This window comes from Mesitornis unicolor, unplaced genomic scaffold (genome assembly GCF_000695765.1).
Source record: "Mesitornis unicolor isolate BGI_N332 unplaced genomic scaffold, ASM69576v1 scaffold20089, whole genome shotgun sequence".
NCBI lineage: Eukaryota > Metazoa > Chordata > Aves > Mesitornithiformes > Mesitornithidae > Mesitornis > Mesitornis unicolor.
Genome location: NW_010206786.1, coordinates 13,698 through 24,615, shown reverse-complemented (window position 1 = coordinate 24,615; position 10,918 = coordinate 13,698). Strand labels below are relative to the sequence as shown.

General features: G+C 48.9%; 1 protein-coding gene across 1 annotated transcript in view; it reads left to right on the top strand.

Moving 5' to 3' along the window:
* Positions 1 to 525: 525 nt before the first annotated feature.
* Positions 526 to 10,918, top strand: part of RPRD1B (regulation of nuclear pre-mRNA domain containing 1B) — a gene marked incomplete at its 5' end in the record, with an annotated part of 19,416 nt that continues 9,023 nt past the window's right edge. The window contains 5 exons of the mRNA XM_010191906.1: positions 526 to 655; positions 1,711 to 1,844; positions 6,675 to 6,787; positions 9,113 to 9,239; positions 10,220 to 10,395. Of these exons, the coding sequence (XP_010190208.1) occupies positions 526 to 655; positions 1,711 to 1,844; positions 6,675 to 6,787; positions 9,113 to 9,239; positions 10,220 to 10,395 (680 nt within the window). The remainder of the gene's footprint in view (positions 656 to 1,710; positions 1,845 to 6,674; positions 6,788 to 9,112; positions 9,240 to 10,219; positions 10,396 to 10,918) is intronic.

Below are 10,918 nucleotides of genomic sequence, written 5' to 3'. Positions count from 1 at the left end.
GCACCACGGTGCACGGAGGAAATCTCGTGCTGCTCTGGCACAGCGTTGTCTGCAAAATATTCGAGTCTCCACAGTAGCTTTCTCCTGCAATTTCGCTTTGTGCTAAGTGGTTCTATACCAGGTTTTTTGTTGAAGTTAGTTAATGAAAAATAAGTATTGTTATATTAATTAGCTGGTGGGTTAGAGGAGCTTCTTTTAATCTTGTGTTTGAAGTTGATTTCTTCACAGCCTTCCTCACGGTTGAGGTCTCGCTGCGCACAAGGCGTTAAGCTGATCTTTGTTTTATAAACTAGTTAGACAAACCGAGCAGAAGATGCAGAACTGCTTGACCTCCAGCTCCAACAACAACTTCAAGGCCTCTGGTTTGCCTTGGTAACATGGAAATATTTTGGACTTTGCTTTTAGACTGAAATCTGTAAGCAGCTTTGAAAGCCACATTGGTGATTCCAGGTGAAAGAAGGGAGAAATAAATGAAAACTTTACCTTTTTTTCCTTCTTCTTCTTTCTTTTTTTCCCCTTTCCCAGCAAAATCGAGTAGGAAGCTTACTTTCCTATACTTAGCAAACGATGTCATCCAGAACAGCAAGAGGAAAGGTCCCGAGTTTACGAGGGAGTTCGAGTCTGTTCTCGTGGATGCGTTTTCTCACGTTGCCAGGTACGCTGCTGTGTTACCCATTTCTGCAACTTTTCTCCCTAGAGATTTGCATTCTTGGTTTGCAGAGTTGAATTTGATGAATTTTGGAGGGGTGTTTGTTTTTAAAGTCTCAGGGATGCTTTGTAGGCTCCCTTTGGCAGAGGTTGGGCTCTGAGTACTTTGCAGCAGGAGCTGTTTAATGCCAATATTAAACTTGTTTGTGTGTGAGCTCTGCCCGTTTGTTCCCTGCACACAGCTCCTCTGTGCTTTGTTTTACTTGTTACTGAGGTTGTGGGTGATGAAGCTCCATAACCGCCTGTGTCTATGGAAGCCACGCAGTGAGTGGCTCTCCCCACTGTCAGAGGACTCTTGAGGAGCTGAGCTGTGGGGTCTCTGGGCTCTCACATCTCCTGGTTTGAGCACGGTTTCTTTTTGTATCGCATGTTTTAGCGGTTACCATTGCTCTCCTTGCTGGAGGAAGGAAGAATTTTATACCTGAAAGGGAAGAAGTGAGGCAGGCACCATCCCAGCAAAAATGGGCCATCGTTTAGTTCAGATTTTCTCCAAATAGTGTAATAATTCCTGTTCTCCCAAGTGAACGACTTTAATGCCGCCTGTGTTTGGCGGTGTGCTGTGCTGCCTGGCTGTCTCTCACTTTCAGTGCTCTATTTGAGTACATTTGAGTGCCTAATGATCCGGGCAACCTGCTTTTTAATTGGGATGTTATTGACTGAAACAACTGTTTAAAGTTAATACTCTGAGTTGTAAACACGTCAGCTTGGGGGTATTTTATAGCTTCCTGCCAATTCTGGATGATGGCAGGTTTCTTCCTTCAAAACCTTTCCTGCCTTTACTTTAGGGTGGGAATGTGGGGTGCTTTCAGGCCATCTTTGGTTGTGATGAAGGGGGAAATTGGCCACAGATGCGTTCTGCACAGTTTGTCTTGGCCAATATGAGAGAGATTCTCTCCAGATGTACAGATACTGCAACGGGTGCAGCTGCTGGTTTGAAGGTGCTCTCTTAAAACGAGGAATATTTTTCAGCTGAACTGTAATTATCTTCTAATCTCTGAACAGAGAAGCAGATGAGGGCTGCAAAAAGCCCTTGGAAAGGCTGCTTAACATCTGGCAAGAAAGGAGCGTGTATGGCAGCGAGTTCATCCAGCAGCTGAAGCTTTCCATGGAAGACTCCAACAGCCCCCAGACCAAAGGTGAGCACGGGTTGCTCTTGTCCTGGGCTTTAAACTGGTGGTGTTTCGCTGTGAGTGCTGTGAGGGGGTGAGCTCTGGGGGTTGTGGTTGCGTTGCTGCCAGAGCAAATCATGGAGATCATTTGGGGTTGTCCTGAGAGAGGCTGGTTCGTGTTGAACCCGCAGCTTGGGTTTGCACATCGGTTGCTGTGTGACTCGTGGCTGGCAGAAAGCTGAAGCTGAGGTAATTTCTGCTGCTGCTCATGCAGCTCCAGGGCTGCCTTTGGATGTGGAGGCAAACGGTGCAGGGAACTGCTGTGTCCAGCTTGGGTTAAAATTGTCCCTCTCTGATCTCCGAGGGTGGCCAACTGGGTTGTCACAGTGTTTTGTTCAGTAGTGCTGGTGCTTTCATTCTCTTGTTGTTTTTTCTTTGCATAGTTGGTATATTTTACTGGGATTCGACAAGGACTTTTTAATAACTGAGGGCTGCAATGTATGCCCAGAGGCTTGTCTGGTCTCTTTTTATTCACCTAGCTGGCGTCATTTGGGGAAAACAGGAGCTTTGTGTCATTTAACATAATTAAAACATCACGGTTATAACTTTGTTATTGTGTGAGACGGATGTGAGAAACTCGGTATAAGCTTCTTGCGTTTACTGTGCTTTTGTCCTGCTTTAGCAGCTACTGCCTCTTCTATAGCATCTGAATATATTTAACGGGCAGTATTGTAATGAAAAGAGGGCAGCAGTGGGGATGCTTAACCTATGGCAAGGGAGGGTCATTAACAATCCAGTGTGTTCTGGTCAGGGAATATTTGTTCACAGCTAAAGGAAGTGTCAGTGTCTTCAAGTCAGCTGAAATCACATCGCTGCTTTGACCACTTTGCTGTGATGTTTTGTGAGAGACTTGGATTAATCATCAGTAATAATCAGCTCCTACGCCGTTCCGAGATGGTGAAAACAAGCAGGATGTGTCTGCTGGAGTTGGTGATTAGCACAGAATTAACGTGAAGATGTGAGCATTAGCGTGAGACGTGCATGTGAAGATTACATCTGTGGCTGTGGTTCTGTGTGCTTTAAGGTGCTGCTTCAGGCAGAACGGCTGTGTGGGTGCTTCAGCAGCTCGCAGCAGAGGCTCCCAGCTCACTCTCTGCAGTGTGGTGTTCAGGAGGTTGGGCCTTTCACAGAATCACCGAGTATCAGGAGTTGAAGGGCCCTGGAAAGCTCCCCCAGTGCAACCCCTGCCACAGCAGGATCACCAGAGCAGACACGCAGGAACATGGCCAGGGCTTTGGGGGTCTGCAGACAAGGAGACTCCACAACCTCTCTGGGCAGCCTGGGCCATGCGCTGCCACCCTCACAGTAAATAAGTTTTTCCCCATGTTGGGAGGTTTCCTCAGTGCTGGGAGCCAGGGCCTGGCCGAGGGGGTTGGCCCCTGTGTGTGAGGACAGGGAGGTCTCTGCGCAGTGGCCAGCGTGGGAGCTGTGTGGGGAGCGGGGTGGTGGGGTTTGCTGTGGCTGGGTGCGATGCACAGGATGCCTGCTTGTCATGAACAGACAGAATTTACCTGCCCAAATTCCCGTGGAACTGATTAACCCAGGCCTGGAAGCTGCTCATTTCAGGTACCTACAGAAGAGTTTCACAAGTGTTTAATTTTAAGCTAAACCAAGTGATAATGTGTGTCCAAGGAGCACAGCTGGGATTTCTGGTGCACTGGTGTGGTCCTCCCTTGGCTGTGGGTCTCCATCAGTGCTGCTGCTGTGTCTTCTCAACTTAAACATGTTTATTCAAAACCAAACCCTTCTGAAGTGCGGCAGACCTTTGTCTGTGGGAAACGGAGTGAAGAATACAAACATCTTAGAACTGCTGTGTGTGCATCTTCACTTGGCGAGAAACTTAGCTTTTGTCTGGGTCACTGCAGATATTAATGTGGTGCCCTTCGTTTGGGGGAGCAGTGAATGCTGCTGCTTTCTTGCCAGTTCATTGGAGAAAAGAAATGGAGATATTTTAACCTAAGAGAAAAAGAAATTTGAAGAACTCAGCAAAGTTCTCCTGAGATTTTCCTCTTGTTTTGCCTGGCTTGTTTTCAAATCAGCTTCATAATGGTGCAAGCTGGGTTCACGTGGGAACTGTAGGGATTTCGAAGGTAAACTGGGGGTTGTCCAGTTTCTGGTGGGTGACGTCAGTTGCAGGAGGCTTTGTTGCAGTTACTCTGTTCCGTTTTCAAAGGATGGACACTAAGGTGTCATGTTCTATAGATATAATGTTTATCTAAAATATCAAAACCATAGCAAGGCCGTGCTGTTCAAGTTTTGAAGCTCCTTAGGGGTACCTGGTCTATTCCTTTCTCCAGCCTGAGTTTGGGGACAGGGCCGTGCAGGGGGTGCTCTGTGGCTTTTTCCTGTTGCAGTGGATGGGCAGTGCTGCTTTTGGCAGAGGACAGCTCTGCTTGGGTGCAGAGCGTCGCAGCCTTTTGGGTGCCTTGAGATACATGGAAAGGAGCTTTTATATATTGATATCTTATATTGTTATAACTCTAAATGTATTCATTAAGCTTGCATTTGCTCCCTCATTAATCTCATTTTTATTAAGCTCTCTCTTTTTACAAGCAACAGGGAAGAGGAGAAATGCCCATTTATCTTAAAGCCTGGCAAAACTGGGTCTGTGGAGGTTTGATGTAGAATCCTTTCAGTAACACAACCCGTACAGCCGGCGAGTTTTCACTTCAAGGGAAGTCCTTGAACGTGCTGTGCTGTAGGAGTGTCATTGTCACACAGCTCTGAGCTGATACCCAGCTCCTGCTGGGTCTGGAGCACAAATCCTGACACGGGAAGTCAGACCCACGTTAAAATATGGAGAGAAACATCAGAGAGGAGAGCGGGCAGGAGTAACTGGAATAAAGGGACGTGGGCATGGAGCGAGTGTGATTTTGGAGCAGATCAACTCCAGCTGTGCCTCACCTAGGGGAGGCTACCAACAAGTGTGTGTTGTAATGGGAAATTAAAGAGTCATGAGTAATCAACCCCCAGAAACACAGGGGCAGAACAGCTGGGAGATACGCGGGGCCTTTGGCTTTCTCTGGCTTTGTTCTTCTGTGCCTTCTGCTTTCGACAGGAAAGCTGGCTGTGGGGCTGCAGGCATTGTTGTGTCGTTGGTGCTGTGGGCAGTGTTTTGTCACAAATCACTTTCAGAAGTGCCCTTCGTGTAAGTTACTTGGATCTTGTGTATGTTTCTAAGTCCTGGCGGTTGGAACCTAAAGCCTACGAGAGTTTAGTTTTAGTTACAGTTTTGGAGGCTTGTTTTTGTTATGCTGGCTGAGGGTGGTGGCCCTGCCAGCAGGTACCAAAGCCCCTACATCCAGCTGCTCTGCCTCTCAAGCCGACCCTTACCTGTGGAGCTTCCCGTGCCCCTGTTGTGGGGGTCTGCCTGCTGCTCACAGCTGCGGGGTCTGCTAAAGGGGTTTCCTTGCAGGTTCCCCTGCGGGCAGAGGTTTCTGCTCGTGCTTGTCATACTAATTGTATACTCAACTGTCAGAAAAGGCCTGTGATGTACCTGTGCCGAGGCTGAGAAATCCTCAGGTGCATTAAGGGCTGTTTGGTTTTTAAAAATCTGAACCTTTGCGTAGTTCCCTCAGTGGAAGGCATTTGTGAATATGTGAGGAGATCCATACCACAGAATGAGGAGATGAACGAAACCAAGTCCTCAGGAGGGAAGATAATAGTTTCACATTGCCTTGAGATTAAAACCAGTAGGTTTATGTAGGGTTTTTTCAACAGAGCAAAGTTCTAAACTCCAGTTATCCTTTTGAACATGCACAGGCTGATTTGCAGCTGGTTTCTCTTTACTGTGCTCATGAGCCTGGGGTCAAATCAAAGCAGCCCGTTTACCTCTAAAAGCAGCCAGGGGATGAGAACAAATGGGGGAACACCCTGGAGGGGCAGATCTCCCCACTGCCAGCTTGCAGGAGAAGCTCGTATTTGTCAGCAAGGTCTCTGGCGCTGTAAAAGCTTCCTCAAGCCACCAGGGATGGTTTGAAGACTGAAATACTGGTGGAGAAATACTGTTAGGAGCCTCGACACTGCAGCAGCAAGGCCAACAACGACCTGGAGCTGCACTGCGGAGCTGTTTCGGCAGCCGTTGTCTGTCGTTGGAGAAATGAAGTGCTCTGCTCTTTGAAGGCTCTCAGGAGCAGCTCCATTTCTGAGCTGTGAAGAGGAGCCCGGTGGAGCAGGGAAGCTGCCTTCATCTCCAGCAGTGGCTTCACTGCCTTCTTTATGTCTGTGTGAGGAATGGGCTCTTGGTTTTCCTGGAAGAAGCTGTCCGTGTTGTGCAATGATATCCTGACTGCTTCAGAAGATGGGGGTTACAACCGCTGTTGACTCCTGGTTAGTTTTAGACACTGTTAATGCTCGCTTTCCTCCTGTTGGGTTTGACAGGCTTTTTTGGAAGCGTAGGCTGCAATGTTGCTTTACCCCTGGCTAGCAGGTACAGCCACCCAGCGTGCTGTAACGTGTGCCTGGCTTCCTGCTCTCCTCACAGGTCCTTTTCCACCGTATGCCCTTGGACTTGAAAATAAGCATGGGATTTTTGTCCCTTCTGGTGCAATGGAGATGGTGTTTCTGGGATCGTTCAATAAAGATTTCTGCTGCCCCTGGTTTTCAATGCCAAGGAAAAAAGCACAGCGGTCCACATTTATGTCATGCGACTCGTGCCCAAAAAGCCATTTCAGAGCTGACTGCTTTGTCTGCTGGTCTCTGTCCCGTCAGCTCTCGCCTGGTGCAGTGCTTTTGAGGTAGAGATACTTCAGGTGGGCAGATCTGGCACCCAAGTGAGTTGCTTGTCTGTGTCTTCAGTTGCAGAGGAGAAGAAGTCTCTGAAGCGGACTTTTCAGCAGATACAGGAGGAGGAAGATGATGATTACCCTGGCAGCTACTCGCCCCAAGACCCCAGCGCGGGGCCGCTGCTGGTAGGTGGGACATGGGACATGGGACGGGAGGTGCTGGGTGGGGGCCACCTCCTGGTGGTGCAGCCACAAGGTGGAGCTGCCAACAAGGGAAATGTGTGACTGGAGACTGGGGGGTGAGGAGCCCCTGGGACATGGGACAGGCTCTGTTTCATAGGAAACGCTGTGCCCCTGCTGGGTGGTTTCAGGTGGTCCCGACCCAGGAATGGGTGTCCTGGTGGCCAGCAGGATGACCATGAGCCAGCACTGTGCCCTTGTAGCCAAGAAGGCCAATGCCATCCTGGGGTGTATCAGGAGGGGTGGTTGTAGGGCAGAGAGGTTCTCCTCCCCCTCTGCTCTGCCCTGGTGAGACCGCATCTGGAATATTGTGTCCAGTTCTGGGCCCCTCAGGTCAAGAAGGACAGGAACTGCTGGAGAGAGTCCAGCGTAGGGCTACAAAGATGATCAAGGGAGTGGAGCATCTCCCTTCTGAGGAGCGGCTGAGGGAGCTGGGGCTCTTTAGTTTGCAGAAGAGGAGACTGAGGGGAGACCTCATTCATGGTTATAAATATTTAAAGGGTGAGTGTCACGAGGATGGAGCCAGGCTCTTCTCGGTGACAAACAATGATAGGACAAGGGGTAACGGACACAAACTGGAACACAGGAGGTTCCACTGAAATTGGAGAAGAAACTTCTTCTCAGTGAGGGTGACAGAGCCCTGGCCCAGGCTGCCCAGAGAGGTTGTGGAGTCTCCTTCTCTGCAGACATTCAAAACCCACCTGGACGCCTTCCTGTGTAACCTCATCTGGGTGTTCCTGCTCCGGCAGGGGGATTGGACTGGATGAGCTTTGGAGGGCCCTTCCAATCCCTGACGTTCTGGGATTCTGTGAACCCCAAAGGGCTGCAGGAAGGACACACCACATTTTACCCCCTTGATCTTGGAAAGAATTTAATCTCCCAAACCCAAAGTTGTAACACGGTTAAAACTCAATTTAAGACATCTCTCTCCATGAGCTATGAAAAAGCCCACCCCTTTGGTAGCTTTGGATGGAGTTGGTTGGGAAAAACCAGTTCTGAAGTCTGACGTGTCAGTGGTGTGGAAATAGCAGGAGTGAGATAGAGGATCGTTCTGACCATTTGTGGCTACAAAATGAGCATATGTTAAACCCTTGTCTATTTGAAAAGGATGAAGAAGCACACCATCCATCTGTTAGACTGCAAACACCGAGAAATAAAAATAAATAGCAGTTGTCAAGGAAATAAGTGAGGGTTTTTGGTTGTTTTTACCTCCAGATGCCTTGCAGCTTGTGGTTCCTCTTGATGATAAGCATTGTTTGTTACTGTTGGAAATCATTAGCAGTTTGCAAAGCTGCTAAATATTAGGTAATGGACTTCTTTATTTCTCAGATTAAAGAAATATTTATTTAAGAATTCTCAGCGGTTTTATTAGTTCTCAAACAACCGGAATGTCGTTTCAACATCAGTGGTGCTGTTTACAGGGCTGGTGCTCCTGCTGTTGCTCCGGTTTACAAGTTTTTGGGCAGAGAAGAGACCTGGTGTGTCAGGGGAGGTCCTCATCCTCCTCAGCCTGCCCTCATCCACGTCCTCTTGAAGCTGGGATGCACTCAAGTGCACTCATTTAAAGTGACGCAGTTTTCCTCAATGCACTAAAACCAGCTGAGAGATGAAGTGGAGGGGGTGCAGTGGAGTCCAGTTGAGCTGCAGCGAGTTTCCCCAGTCCAGATAAGTGAGGACAGCGATGGCTTTGCACAATCAGGACAGTAGGAAGTTTCCTCTAACAGGGATAACGTTCGTTGGCATCAAAGGTTATGGTGGGTAACCAGTTACAAGGTTCTAAATCCCACAGTGGTGGAAATCTGACACAGTTGTGTTTGGACTGATACAGGTTTGGGTTTTTTGGGCGATGTCAGAATGCCCCATGTGCGCTCCCGCTGCTCTAAAAGCAAGCGTCAGGGGTGCTCAGCTGAAGGACAGGATCCCATCCTGATGCAGCACACAGAGCTGCTGGCTGCTCCTCAGGGTGGGGTGGTCGTGTATTTTCCAGCTTTGTCTTACATTTCCACTTCTCTTAACTGGAGTGAGGAGTTTTCCACTGCAGAGTCTTGAATAAAATGATCCTGCTGTGACTGTGCATAAGCTGCTAAACACTGGGGTATTGTGAACTTGGTGAATACTCCCTGTGTCGGGAAGCAACAGCCTAAGAATTACTTGAGGGAAATATTCCAGAAATGGTTGTTTTCAGAGGGAGGTGACCTCGGACGCAGTGGCCACGTCCACAGGAAATGGCAGCGAAGGGCCTGGTTTTCATGCTGGCTGCTTCTCTTGTAGACCGAGGATTTGATCAAAGCCCTGCAAGACCTGGAAAACGCAGCGTCAGGAGATGCAACGGTGCGGCAGAAAATTGCCTCCCTGCCTCAGGAAGTTCAAGATGTTTCGTTACTGGAGAAAATTACAGGTACGGGCTGGGAGGTGAGCGAACGTGGGTCCGAAATCGAAGGGGTTTCTTTCTTTACATAATCAGTGTTGATGGACCGAATTCCTGCTTTTGTGTCCTCGTTTTGGGTGGTTAACAGATAGCAATCCTGTGAAGTAACATTGAAGATAAGACTTATCTGGCTTTTGCCAGGTTTCTGGCCCGGACTGAGGCTTTTGTGCTCGAGAGCATCGCCAGCATTTCACAAGAACATGAAGGAAACGGGGGCAGAGTTCTCGGATGGGTGTGTTTGGTTTTGAACACCTCGCCTGTTGGATCTGTCTGAGTTTTATCAGACTACGCTGAGTACACAAGTGCTCCGTGATTGCTGCGGAAAGGGAAATCCGCTACCCCCGTTAGACTGTCAGTCTTTGTTTAAACAGAATTCTGCGGTGGTATTTGGAGAGTGATCTGGATAGAAGCACTTAAAGCTTGAACTGGTTTGACTCTTGTTCCTGGAGGTAGTTTTAATTGGAACTCATTGTGAGCTGCCATTTACTCAGTCCTTTATGATGGCTCTTACAGTGTCCAACTGTGAAGAGCAGTCTGCAATTCACACCTTTGCTTGTGTTGATACATTAGGGGTTCCTTGGAGAAAAGAGGAATTAAAAAGTGCACACCGTGTTTAAATGTGAAAACCAGCTGACTGGTTTAACTGAATTCTGGAGTTGTAGTCTAACCTGTCTACAGAGGCAAACTTGATGGAGTTATTCCCCCTGCCCAGTCATTGACACCTCTAGGAGGACAAAGTGCAGTCATGTTCAAACCCACCGCTCTTGGGCTGTCGGTGCTGCCTGTTTCCTCTGTATCCCCTGTGGTAAGAACTCTTCTTTTCCTGTCCAGCCAGAAGTGTATTTACCAACGAGATGTCACTGAGCGTGAGTCCGCTGAGTTGTGACCCTTTTGTCAAAGGTAAAGCTCTAAACTTTGCGCTCTGAATTCCCCCCCGTGTTTGCATGCAGACAAAGAGGCGGCCGAGCGCCTCTCCAAGACGGTGGACGAAGCGTGCCTGCTGCTCGCCGAGTACAACGGGCGGCTGGCGGCCGAGCTGGAGGACCGGCGCCAGCTGGCACGGATGCTGATCGAGTACACCCAGAACCAGAAGGACGTCTTGACAGAGAAGGAGAAGAAGCTGGAGGTGAGTGCTGACCACGCCAGCTGCCTCGCCAAATGCTCCCCCTTGGCTCCTGCTCTGTGCTTCTCTCAGGGGAGGTGATTCTAGGTGTTATCTCCGCATCTGGAGTCACACAGGGTAGGAAAGCGGTGTGCGGATCTGTTGTGATGCTTGGTGTAGCGTGTTTTGATACACATGGATGGGCCAGAACACAATACTTCTTAAAGAAAAGTAGTCTCGCCTAACAGAGTTTCTTCAGACGTACTCCATTCTTTAATGAGATCTCCATTTCCAAAAAGTCAACCTCCTTTTGCCATAAACAGCTGGGATTTTTTATTGGTTGTGTTTTCTGTTACTCTCTCACTGCTGGTTGAGTGCCTCATATCTGCCTTCCCAGCCCCTGCTCCATAGGAGGATGCAGTTTGAACAGGATCTGGTACCCATCCTTTCCCAGCTGCTGTGGTGCTGTGTAAATGGGGTGACGGGGAGAGGCGGTGCCCTGCATCCCCTCGCTGGATGCAGAGGGCAGGACGCTGTCGAACGGACC